General features: G+C 36.1%; 2 protein-coding genes across 2 annotated transcripts; one reads left to right on the top strand and one right to left on the bottom strand.

Moving 5' to 3' along the window:
• Positions 1 to 1,413: 1,413 nt before the first annotated feature.
• LOC122825217 (von Willebrand factor A domain-containing protein 2-like) lies at positions 1,414 to 2,883 on the top strand. The gene is made up of 4 exons (XM_044106424.1): positions 1,414 to 1,544; positions 1,660 to 1,830; positions 2,221 to 2,250; positions 2,729 to 2,883. The coding sequence occupies exons 1-4, from the start codon at positions 1,430 to 1,432 to the stop codon at positions 2,881 to 2,883; spliced, it is 471 nt and encodes a 156-aa protein (XP_043962359.1). The 5' UTR covers positions 1,414 to 1,429.
• Positions 2,884 to 2,958: 75 nt separating this feature from the next.
• On the bottom strand, positions 2,959 to 12,039 carry LOC122825216 (solute carrier family 22 member 2-like). The gene is made up of 12 exons (XM_044106423.1): positions 11,437 to 12,039; positions 8,973 to 9,020; positions 8,178 to 8,281; positions 7,852 to 8,006; positions 7,600 to 7,768; positions 6,195 to 6,309; positions 5,150 to 5,250; positions 4,856 to 5,070; positions 4,673 to 4,781; positions 4,463 to 4,575; positions 3,786 to 3,885; positions 2,959 to 3,639 (listed from the first exon to the last, which is right to left on the bottom strand). The coding sequence occupies exons 1-12, from the start codon at positions 11,788 to 11,790 to the stop codon at positions 3,573 to 3,575; spliced, it is 1,650 nt and encodes a 549-aa protein (XP_043962358.1). The 5' UTR covers positions 11,791 to 12,039; the 3' UTR covers positions 2,959 to 3,572.
• Between the last annotated feature and the right edge of the window lie 446 nt (positions 12,040 to 12,485).

Here is a 12,485-nt window from a genome sequence, read left to right as displayed (position 1 = left end):
ACATCAAGGATTTTTCTTTAAAGTTTTCTGCTAACCTGTTCATATCTTGCTGCTGTTTAAACTCATTACTTGTGAAAAAAGACATCTGTCCACACAGTCAGTCGCACTCCAACCTCCCTCCGTAGACAAGAACAAAGAGCTGTTTTATCCTTAAAGGACTACATTTAGGATGGACTACAAAAATCAATTGATTGTCCTAAATTTCCTAAAACCAGTTTGGGTAGTGATGTTTTATCAGAAATATTTCATTTATTATTGTTAAAATTGATACTAAATATAATTTTCTCTAAACATATTAGACAAAAACATAGTCAGAGAGAGAAATTAAAATGGATAAAACGTTGACAGTGTAAATAGCAAAGCTTTATTTACTGGAAAGAAAAATATATAAACAAGGACTATGGACTGTTGCTCTTTGAGTTACTTGTCAGGCCAACCATTGGCTAAAAAATTAACTGCCCTATTCATCCAGTACATTAAATTTACCCTACTACAGGGATGTTTGAGTGCAAATAATGATGAGCTGGTGTGAGGTCCTCACCATGGACTTCTACAAGGTAGCATTTCTGCTGGGAGCTTTCATCTCTACTGTTGTTTGCAACATTTTGATGTCATCTTTCTAATCACACTTACTTATAAAGTATATGGACGTTAATCTTCTTACCTTGTAAAAATGTTCGCTGTAAATCCGCGGTTACACCGAGGACTGCCAGTCATGATTGACGGCTGTTATCCATCGACACCGTATTAAAAGTTACACAATAAAAAAAATGACAAGCTAGGTTTCTACACTTGAGTGTTTATGGGGCGCACCGCATAACACCCTATGACATTTTTAAAAGTGAAAGCTAATAAAAGCGATATTAGATACAGAAGCTTCTGAATATTTCCTGGGTCTCATGAACTGGATTATAATTTTTTTCTAGGCATGTAATGCTGACTCCTAGAACATCTCTTCACCTTCTGAATTTGTTCTTTTCACATACAGGAGTAGCTCTGGATCATGTCCTTAATAATCACAGCTTTCTGCTCAGTGGCAGGATGCGTCCACTTTTCACATTTTCAGCGCCTCAACTTGTCCCTCAGAGTCTAACCTGGGTCAACTTTCTTCTGTTAGTCTGGCTGGAACAATATTAGAAGAAGCAACTGAGTAATAATAAAAGAACTAGCAGTTAGAAAATGCTGAGTCACTGGTAACTATAAGACAGAACATTCTGTGAGAAAATGTTACTCTGTAAGAAGTTTAAAGTTTCTGAATGCTTCCTGGATGCTATGAGCACAAATTCCAGTCATACAGCTGGATTATTTATTTCCAGACATGATATGCTCATTCCTGGAACGTCTCTTTACCTTCTGAATTTCTTCTTTACCACATGCAGGAAGAGCTCTGGATCACGTCCTGAAAAACAACTTTCAGTCCAGTGCAGGGATGCGTCCAGACTCAAAGAAGAAACTCGTTCTGATCACTGATTCATCTTCTGGGGACAGGATAGAAATCCCTGCACAGAATCTGAAAGACAGTGGAATCGAGACCTATGTTATTGGTAACATTTGTTTGTTGTGTAGATAATTCAGTTTCATTCGTTAAAGAAAAACACATTACCAACAAGAAGTTGTTATTCTTAGATCAGCACTATAACGAAGCATGTTTTTTTATAGGTCTGGGCCCAAATGTTCACAGACAGAATTTCATTAACCAACTGAGGACCATTGCTTCTGAAGACACAGAAAACCATTTATATCTCTTTTCAACTTACCAATCATTCAGTGATGCTGCCATCAATATATCCAGAAACCTCTGTCATGATGCCACCAATCTGGAAAAACAAGGTATGTTTGTTTAAAAATGTAGTTTGTTTAAATGTCATGAAATAATAAAACATAAATCCCTTAATCTGCATTTCAGCATTTTATAAAAGTAGATGAGTTAGCAAAAAATAAAACTGTTGACAAATTGTTGGGATCTTGGTTCATTGCAGTTATTTATGGGTTTGTTTATTTCTGTGTTCCTTAGTTTTTTATTTCTTTCCTCTGGTGCTCAGAGGTGGTGCATGACAGCTTTTCTCAGATTTCCCCTTGGCTGTCTACAATGTAGCCAGAGCTAAACGACTGAACATAAAGCGCTATAAAAATACAGGTCTTTTACCATAAACATGACTGGACCAGCTGATCATACATTGTCTTTCTAAAACCTGCTGACATTTCATTCTTTATTGTCAGGGCTGCAAGCTGATCCAACTAATTCAACAGGTAAACACATTTACAATCTGATTCACACTTTATGACAGCGAGTTCTGCAACAAAGTGTGCTTGTACTCTTTGGTCCCCAAGGAAACTCCTCAAGTGGGAGCAATGCAGGGGTGAAAAATAGTTTTAAATTTTTGTAATGTAAAATAATCAGTTATCATCAACACATGATGTTGTTGCTACTATCAAGTATTAATTTCTACAGGATTTGGGTTGTTTATTTTTAATTAATGAAATGGTAATTTTGCATTTACTCAACATTTATCTTTCTGAAATTTAAATAGTTTGGTCATCTGAAACATTCAGCCGTGAGCAAAAACTCAATCAGAGGAGATCTGTACTCTGAACTGCACACTAACTACAAAAAACAAAAAATTAAAAGACAATTCCATTTATCATAGAAACAAATGATTAAAAAAATATTGTCAAAAGAATGTAATATATAATAAAGTGTATTTCCTTCATGTGTCTTTGCTTTCAGAGCCGGACTCTGAGCTGACCCGTATCACTGGCCGTGGTGAGGCGTACCGCGGCACCGTTGGAGTAACAGCGAGTGGCAAAACATCCCAGGATTGGGCAGTTCAAAGGTCACACAACCCTCCAAACATTGAGCCAGAGAGATTTCCTGATGCGTAAGAGAAATAATTTGAATAACAGACCCAGAAGCAATGAGTGGAATAGAGTTTTCAGTAAAATATAAATGAGTTTATGTTTTTATCAAGACACAGTACAGCATGATTTATTTTGTCATGATACATATAGTACAGTACAATATGTCTTACAGTATACTGTAAAGGTTAAACATGAAACAATACTGTTGGATGTATTTTTCACACATAGTATATTACAATATTATTAATACAACTGGAATGGTATTATGCATTTGAAACATTACAGCGTTAAATGTTTTTCACACACAAAATCCGATGACATTTTGCCATAATATAAATACTCTGTGATGTATTTTAATGACAATTATTGAATGATTAATTTATTTCATGATGTGTTTTGTAGTGTGATGTTTCTTTAAGTGCCACAATAAAAATAACTAAACCAAAAGAGGAAGAAAATTTTGATTTTTGTTAAAAATTCAGTTTTGAACATTGTTTTAAAATCCAGTTGGTTGTAGTTTGATTCCAGCACATTTACAGGTTGATTTAAACCTTTTTCGTAGACTGGGTCAAGAAAACAATGCAAGCCAACTAAAAAGCTGACCATCATGTTGTATTGTGAAAAAACAAATGCTTAATTTAGAAGTAATGCTTTGTATTAAAAACACATTAAAAACTGATTTCTTAAGTTGGAAGTAATTTGTCAAAATAAAACTAAGCTACTTCATTAGTTTTCAAGACTTGCTTCACTTCCTGATTTTCTTCTTGTTTTCCCTTTTTTCTGAGAAAAGAAAAGACTTTAAGTGAATAACAATAAAATTGTATTATAGTGTCAAAACACAATAAATACATATAAGGTACAGGATAAAATGCTAAAGTCTTACTGAAGACTTAGCATGAAGGGTTAGTGATTTAGGTTTTTTTTACCGATCAGGAAACTCAACGTCCTCGATGGAATCAGGGAGAGAAACTCCTCTGGTTTCAGGCAGGAGCAGAACCAAACCTCCAGCTACCAGAGCTACAACTCCTGTTTAGGAACATGAAGGTCAGTGAAGGTCAATGCTTGGATAACTTTAACCTGAACCAGACAGTTCTGGTCAGCATTTGCTTTGTTTTTTTCCCATTAGCTTAAGAACAATTTATACCAGATTAAGAAACCTTATGATGAAACCTTATGAAGCATTACGGTGATTTTTTCTGTCTTTGTTTTTTGCCACACTTAATATTTAAAATCATCAGACATCCTGTGTAAAAACCAAAATGTAGTTTTTAAATAGTGATTTAGTTTCTACAGAAAAATCAATGCACTGCTTAGAAATATGATTTTCTCCTGTTAAATCACAAATACAAAAAAACTAATTTTTTGGTGAAATTTCAACAGCCAGTCTCTGCCTGGAATGTAAAATAAAATAAATCACTTAAAAAGAACCTGAATGACAACATGAAGTAGGTGTTAAGATCCCAGAAAGCACAACAAAGCTGCTAACATCAATCAGACTGTAAATAGTAGCAAAGGCATTGTTAAGGTTTTTGCATTGGCTGGCCTGTCCAGTCTGAACTGTTCACTGGATGTCAACACAAACAAGGGAACATCAGAAACCTACCAAAGATAATGAGAGGCAGTTCAAGCCAGATGCTGGCCAGTCTGTAGAGCAAGAAGGGAGAAATAATTCCTCCAATATCACAAAGAGTGGAGCAAACCGACACTCCTAGGTTCCTGTAGCACAAAGTTAGAGAGGTTAGTTTTACATTACATTAGCTTTAAAGGAGTCATCAAACACAGTCAGCCAAATGGATGCTTATTTATTAATCACCTGACACAAGTCGGGTAAAGCTCAGTGTTAACAAACACCACCATCTCAAAGGCCATGGTGATCCCCAGCCGACCGATGCAGGCCACGATGGTCTTTAACCAGAACATGCCTGAAGAACAGAAAGTATTTATGCAGTGGCTGTTTTTGTGCTTCATCCAAATTTTAGCCTTTAAGAGGTCTTACTGTCAGGAATGAAAGCAGTAATGATGCAGGAGATTCCAGCTACGATGTTGGCGGACGCAAAGGGAAGCCGACGGCCGATCCGCTCAATCGTCAACAGGATGAGGAACGCGGCGGGAAACTCAACCAGACTGGAGATGAGGAAGTCCATGTAGACGTTTCCTCCTGTTATCCCCACCCGCATGATGAGGCCCTGATAAACCACAGCACTGGTGAACCTAAGGAATGAAGACATGGAAAGTTAAATCTTTCCTACATGCAGGGCTGGAAAGATCCGACGTTTTAGATGAACCTGACCAGTTAAACATGAGGATCAAAGTGTGTTTTCTCATATTGGGAGTTCTGATCAAGTCCAACAAAGAGGCAGAGGTGGACTCAACTTCATCATCAGTTAAAATCTGTAAGACACAATTAATTAAAATTACAATAGCAACAGTAATGCAGTTATGGATTAAATTATACAGTACTGCCAGTAGTTTAAAATATGTTAGGTAGTAATATCCACATGGTGTAATCAACCAAAGTGAACAAGTTGTTTTCAGTATTTTTGATGAATTATATAATTAAATTGTACATTATTTCTTGAAAATTTTATATTACATCCAATTTTCAACAACTGTTTATTAAGAATTATGCAGAGGTGGGTACAGTACCCAAAACTTGAATTCAAGTAAGTAGGACTATTTCAAAATACTTTTACTAAAGTAAAAGTAAAAAGTAGCCGTCCAAGAAATTAGTCAAGAGTAAATAAGTTTTTGGTAAAAAGTCGGTTACTCAAGTACTGAGTAACTGATAAAATTATCAATCATTTAATATTTAAAACATGCAAATCAGATGGACCAAAATATAAATTTAAGAGAAAATTTGGGTATTTTTAGAACCAAAATAACAATAACAATAAGTCATGTATATATGACTAGTTGTCATATATACATGGTAAAATCAGTTTATTTCAATAAAAAACTTTTGAAACTCTAACAAAGAGCTCAGGTTTGTGTCTGGTGAGTTTCTGGTTAAACATGTTTGTTTTTCATTCACTGAGTAAAGAATCCAGAAATTTTACTCATGTAAATGTAACTAGTTACTACAGTCTTATTTTAATATATTCATTGTCAAACTCACTGAATGTACAAAGTTATCAAATACATGCTGAAGTGACAGAGTGAAGTAAATAAATACCAAACGTCAGGAAACCTATTAAAAACATTTTCTTCATTGTATTGATGGATTCTTTCATCAAAGCAAAAGGGATAAATAAAAATGTACTCAAACCTTATTTACATTTTAAAAAATGTCTAAATCCTTCCACTTCAGCGGAAAGGAGACTGATGACAGGATTTACCTCAAAATGAGAGGAGAGATTCTTCCTGTTCTCCTTTGCAATAGCCTCAGTTATTTCCAGAGCTTTTGAGGAATTGTTTTGAGAGATGAGCCACCTTGGAGACTCTGGGATGAACCTGACAGACAAAACCACAGAAACATTTTCATCTTCAAGCAGGCAAAAGGGGTTGTTTCTTTATCTTTTTAATATCAACAGTCGCCTGTATTCTGACAGCAGCAGAAAGCAGGTTGCATAAACTAAGAAGATTCATAAACTCTCAGAAAGGTTTCCTGTACCTCATTCTTGTGATCAATAGATGAATCATTTGCTTGGCATAGAGATTTATTAACGATTGAATACGTTCACTGGACTGATGTTCCAGCTCAGTCATGCATCAACACAGAGAGCCAATCAATCTGCTCTGTGTTAAAACTCTGGAGAATGAGTTAATGTTTCAGGTGCTCATCAGGGCAAAGGTGAAAATGTGGCCTCTGTTGTTCTGTGATTCTACCATCAACAGAACATAGAAACGTTCAGATCGAAGGAAGGAACCGACAGCGGCCAGTGAAATACTTCATGGCATAAAATTACGTTTTTTAATCCATGGCATCACAAAGTCGCTGATGTTGCTTGTTAAAATAATATCTCTAATGGACAATCTCAAGTTTTAATCCTGGTTGCACAAAGGAGCGTCATCACAGATCCTTCCTCCTGGCACCTGGGAGACTTTAAAACCATCACTGCTCCCAATAAACTCAGTCTCAACATTCCTGATGTTATTTAAAACTTTTTAAGTCTGTTTTTTATACAATTGTACATGTAAATGTACATTTTGGAAATTACCCTACTCGTTTACACATTTCTTTGACTCTGGGTTTGTTAATTTAGTATTATTTCACCTCATTATACTTTTTTCATGGTGTCACCATCCAATTGTTTTGCTCAATTCTTAAACATTGACCATGTTGGGATCAATGTTTAGCGTTACAGAGATTATGTGTTTCCAAGTTGTCAGATAATTGTTAGATTATACAGTAGAAGCATTTGGCTTGCTGTGGAGAGAGAATCTTCATCTGTGCAGACAGAGAGTCTGCATTGAGAAGCATTAATTAAAGCTATGCTAATTGTTACACTATTTGGATTACAATTGCAGAATAAATATGAAACATAAACATTCATTTTACATGCATTGTAATCCAGTTGTAAAACTGTATTTGCCTGGTAATAACTGTGTAATAAATATGTTACATCTCAGATGCATAGAAAGATACACAATTATAATACAGGAGTATTTTGGAGAAATCTACAGATTAATTTATTTCAATATCCTAATTTACTACAAAAGCAAACTTCATAGTGACAGATTACATGAAGTAAAAATGTTGGCCAAGTCTTTACATAAGGACAAAAACCTGCAGTTTGTTACCTGTAGTAAACAAAATAAAGGGCATACGGTGCCGTGAAGGCAACCTGCAGCCAGCGCCAGTCAGTGATGAAGTAGGCGAGCAGAGGGAGGATGAGGAGCCCAATACTGAAGAACATCTGATACAAAATGCCGACTGTGCGTCTGTACTTTACCCCAACTAGTTCTGTTACTAAAACAACAGAAAAGGCAGAACATCAAGCCACGTTCTGTTTGAGAGAGAGAAGGAGACAAAGTGTGAACGCTCATCATTACGCAGCACGTATATGGCCATCCAGCCTCCTTTGACGCTGAAGCCGAAGATGGCCCTGAGCACCAGGATGACGATGTAGTTTGGTACTACAGCCAAACCGATTCCTGCTACGACGTTTATCACGTTGGACATGAGGAAACTCTTCATTCTTCCAAATCTACAGAGAAAAAACAAAAACAGCATGTGATATATTCTCCTTAAATACTTTTTCGATATGAATGAAATCCTAATTTTAAACTACTGTCAGTAACAAATGGCTAAGAGTTTGATTTTTCTTACTTTTTTGGGATATTTTTTTTGTTATTCTAGGTATTTATCACGGCCCTACCTGTCAGCAAAGTATCCAAAAGCAAAGCTGCCAATGAGGAAGCCCATGTTGAGAGTAGACTGGTACATATCCACCAGCCAAGCATCTGAACACACCAGGTTGAACTGAAAACATTTCAACAGAAAACGTGAAAATGATAAAACAATAAAAACAAGAAACTAATTCTGAGAGATTAGTGGGTGTCAAAATAAAAATATATATATTTTAGTGATATTAAACATGTCAAGTTGGTCAAAATGTGTCATTTTATTCTTTGAATTTATTTTGTTTAGTCAAGAAGTTATTTCTCCAGCCATTTATTGATATAGTCAGCGCTGTTGCTCATGACGGTTGGTGGTTACCATAGCAACCAGTAACTGACAGCTCCTCCCCCTTTTTCTGTTGCCGTGGGTAACTGTGGTTCACATTGGGATCAGCTCTGTGTTTTCTTTACAAGTATTATTTAAAACATATGAAACAATTTTGCCATTTTTTGTACATGTTTTTTCTATTATTACAAATGTTTATTTTTTTCTCTGCTGTCTGCTGCTCATAGGAAGCTGTTCCTCTGTAGTTTGTTTGTTATATTTTATTTAATATTTTGGGGCAGAAGCTGCTGGACCCAGTTAGCAGGTATTTTCTTGGACTGTGGAAACACCCAGAGAAAATTCATGCATACAAAAATAAACTGCAGCTAAGAATTGTTCCAATCCCTGCTGCACTATGAACCCTTTTCTTTTATCTAATGTGGAAATATTGCATGAATTTCATCACATTTTTTAAACGTTTGCTCAAATGCACAGATTTCTTTCTCACCTCAGTGACAAATGACTTCCTGCCTTCATAATGATATTCCCAGCCTTCCTGAAAGACAGAAAATAAAATAAAAGAGAAACTGTTTCATTAAGAACAAGTGAAGGACACCTAAACTTTTGTATAGAAATTGGAGTTGCCATGTTGGCAGGTGTTTGAGAGTATTGAAGATGTCAGTCATAAAAAAAATGTCTTAAAAGCAAACCCATATATTCACAGGACAAGAATACTTTCTGTACAATGAAAACAACACAACATCAAAATTGCATTTTTTGACCAAATTTTGCAACAGAATCACTGCTGACAAGCAGACTGTGGAAAATCCCTTTAAATGATTTATTTTAGTGGTTAAAGCAGGTACAATACAGTATGATGAAGAGGTAAAATATCCTGTGGTGAACTGATTGACATTAATGGAAAACGTCTGATTCAATTATAACACTGAAAAGATGCAAATTAAACTTTTCATTCCAACCCTGCACATGTTCCCTGACTAAACTACTGACACCGACTGCATGGTACCGATGGCAGCTGTTGTATGAATCCGATATTTATCAAAAAAAAATTACAACAAAAATTTAATTTGTAGTTAGTTTGTCTGACGCCACAAAGAGAAGTTTGTTACTCCTTTCACAGCTCTAGATGTAAAAAACCTCCATTACATTTTTTCAGGATGGGAGCAAAAGGAGGAAGCAGCGTGAATGTGGAGCTGCTCCGCTGCAAACCTCACAAACAGGATAAAACCTTCATATTCTGTAAAAGATTGTTTACAACTCCACAAGAACATTTTTATGTAACTTCAGGGTCACAGAGGGGCTAACAAGAAAAGCAAACACCATTATAGTGATCATTTCTTAGCAGACCAACATTGTCTTCTGTACATTTATTGTTATTATTCGCCCAGCGTTACAAGGTTATGAATTAGGACGTTTTTCAAACCTTTAGCAGAACAGAGGTCACACATGAAGACTTGTGTCTGAATCAGAGGTGGACAGTTTTGTCTTTTTTTGTGTATTTCTTTATTGTGTCGACATTCAGAGAGCAAAAACAAGGATCTGAAAAGGCGATGACTGTCAGAAAACATCACAGCGGTTGTTTACCTCCATTGTCAGATCGCTGTCGATCATTATGTTATAAACCCAGTTCTCTGACCTTCAATAACTGCAAGATTTTCACAAAGAAGGGCGAGGTTACACCACTGGAGAGATAAAAATTAAAAACTGAATGGTCCTTTGTGTCTTGTTCTCCATCAGAGTGGGGGTAAATTATTCTTTCACACTTTGCACCATCAAAATCTGACCTACACATTTGCACCATTGGATGATGCAAATGTGTAGGTCTAATGAGAAAGAAAGAAATAAGTCAGTTTATTTCACGTTATTGTTGGCATAATAGTATAATTGAAACAGAGACACATTTCCAGGTTCTTGTATTCTACAACTTTCCCACTAGAGGGCGAAATTTAAAATACACTTTCACCTGTTGCAGAGGTCAGAAATACACTGAGGCAGTAGAAATTATTTTAATTCCATATAATGTGTAATTTTTTTATCTAGATACTGGAGCTCTACAGGAACCTGTTTATGCTGTCAGCTGGAAAACTTTCTACATACTGAGGCAGAAGGTTTGAGATGCTGCTTTTTCGGTTAAGAAACTAGTAAATTTACTGTTCCTTGCCAAACAACCACAATACAAAGGTGCCAAATGAACGCATGAAAAGATGCTGAAGAGAGCTGACGAGTGACAGAGCTGTTTGAAAAACAGAGACGGAAAATATTTTACATGAAGTCCAACAGACAAAGCAGTGACATGCCTGCACTCAGGAAGCTTTGGAGAGAAAATATGAAAACTTACATCAATAACACTTACAGTCCCTCAAAGAAGACACCATTGGCTACATTTTGATGCATAAATTATTTCTATATGGTGAAATATGTTCAGACAGCAGCATGTTGTTTGTGAAAAAGCAGTCAAACTTCTGAAGATTTCCACCAGTGGATTACAATAAAAAACTGAAAACAGACAAAAATCTGCATAAAACCTAAATTGTGATTTTAGAAAAACTGTAAGAGATATCAAAAAGATGAATCATTTGAAGATAGTTTAACACTTTGTGACTTGATTAAAAGTTGAATGGAGTTGCTATGTTGAAGTAGGCAGTAAAATAATAAGCTGTCAAAGAGCACAAAGTGCTGAATTTTGTGGAATTCTGAAGAATTTCAATGCTTTTCAATGGGGCTGAAATTCACATAAAGGTTTAAATACTTCAAAAAGTAGAATAGATTAAATTACCAAAAGTAATAGAACAGTTCCCCAGAAGAAGCTGAACATTTTGATATATGAATTGTTAAAATCGGTTGAATTATGCATAAGTAAACTCAGAAGGCAGACAGTAATAATAACAAAAAAGAGAAACAAAATCTTAAGAAGTGAAAATGCTGAATGCATTTGACTGCAAGAAACTGACCTTGCATGGTGTGACAGCCACTCCGCTAAAGTCCAGTCCTTCTGGGTCACAGCTGAGTTCTGTGTTGTTCCAGTCCACCTCATGCTGATCGCAGCTGCTGTGCTGCAGGACTCCTGAGACGTTGACCAGCGGCGCCGTCAGGCTGCGACTCTTCTCCAGGCTCCATCCGCAGGCCGCCCTCTTCTCCACCAACACAGAGTCCCGGCACCAGTGATCCGGCGTGAAGCCCTGGAAGACAATCCCAACGTAGACGCCGGAGAAAGGCAACGACAAGAAGCAGAGCATGGCGAAGATCCGCTTCTGGCAGCGGCCGAAAGAGCCGGCCTCCTCCAGGAGGTCATCAAAGGTCGCCATCCAAACGCTGCAGTTTGAGTGTCTGATGCTGGTCCGTTCTGCTCACTGTAGGTTACTGTAAAGGTCTGCCCTCAGAGATTTTCAACATTTAAATGTTGCGTCACAAAGCAGGTCAATGTCCGGAGGTAAAGTCCAAAAGTTTGATGAAAAAAAAAATCTAAAAGCTGCACAAGAGGGAAAAGCTTCATTCTTTTTAATGAGTGAAAGGCAGAGGAGTTATCCAAACCTTAATACACATAATTTGTAACTAGCATTCACAAGCATGCTTTCCATTTTCAATGAAGTATTACACAATCACAGATTCAAGGAATACAGATAATCATTGGTACCCAGGAGTGTTTAGGGTTCAATGATTTACATATTTACAAACGGCTTTATGTGGAGAGAAAAAGGACATTTTCATTACCAGCTTAACCAACATTAAATGAAATATAGGAAGAAAAACAAATGCTGCATGTTTTTTTCTTCTTCAATAAAGAATAAAGTCAAAACATTCAAGAAAAATGTTGAAATGCTGAGAAAAATGTCAAAATTCAGTTTTAAAGATAAAACATTGGCAATAATTTGGAAATAATGATGCAACTGCTGTATTCAAGATGTTTATATCCTGAAATAATTTCCCTCTTATTACATTTTATTCTAAAAACATAAATCATATTTACATGAGGAATAATTTATAGATGTGATTTACTTTT

Source organism: Gambusia affinis, linkage group LG22, assembly GCF_019740435.1.
Source record: "Gambusia affinis linkage group LG22, SWU_Gaff_1.0, whole genome shotgun sequence".
Lineage (NCBI taxonomy): Eukaryota > Metazoa > Chordata > Actinopteri > Cyprinodontiformes > Poeciliidae > Gambusia > Gambusia affinis.
Note: the sequence above shows the minus strand (reverse complement) of the source record. Positions and strands in the feature narration are given on the sequence as shown.

Coding starts and splice junctions, on each gene's coding strand:
- LOC122825217 (XM_044106424.1), top strand. CDS start 1,430: ATGCGTCCAGACTCAAAGAAGAAACTCGTTCTGATCACTGATTCATCT. Junction 1,831..2,220: donor CACCAATCTGGAAAAACAAG/GTATGTTTGTTT, acceptor CTTTATTGTCAG/GGCTGCAAGCTGATCCAACT. Junction 2,251..2,728: donor TGATCCAACTAATTCAACAG/GTAAACACATTT, acceptor CTTTGCTTTCAG/AGCCGGACTCTGAGCTGACC.
- LOC122825216 (XM_044106423.1), bottom strand. CDS start 11,790: ATGGCGACCTTTGATGACCTCCTGGAGGAGGCCGGCTCTTTCGGCCGC. Junction 9,021..11,436: donor TGGCTGTCACACCATGCAAG/GTCAGTTTCTTG, acceptor TCTGTCTTTCAG/GAAGGCTGGGAATATCATTA. Junction 8,007..8,177: donor TTTGGATACTTTGCTGACAG/GTAGGGCCGTGA, acceptor TTTTCTCTGTAG/ATTTGGAAGAATGAAGAGTT.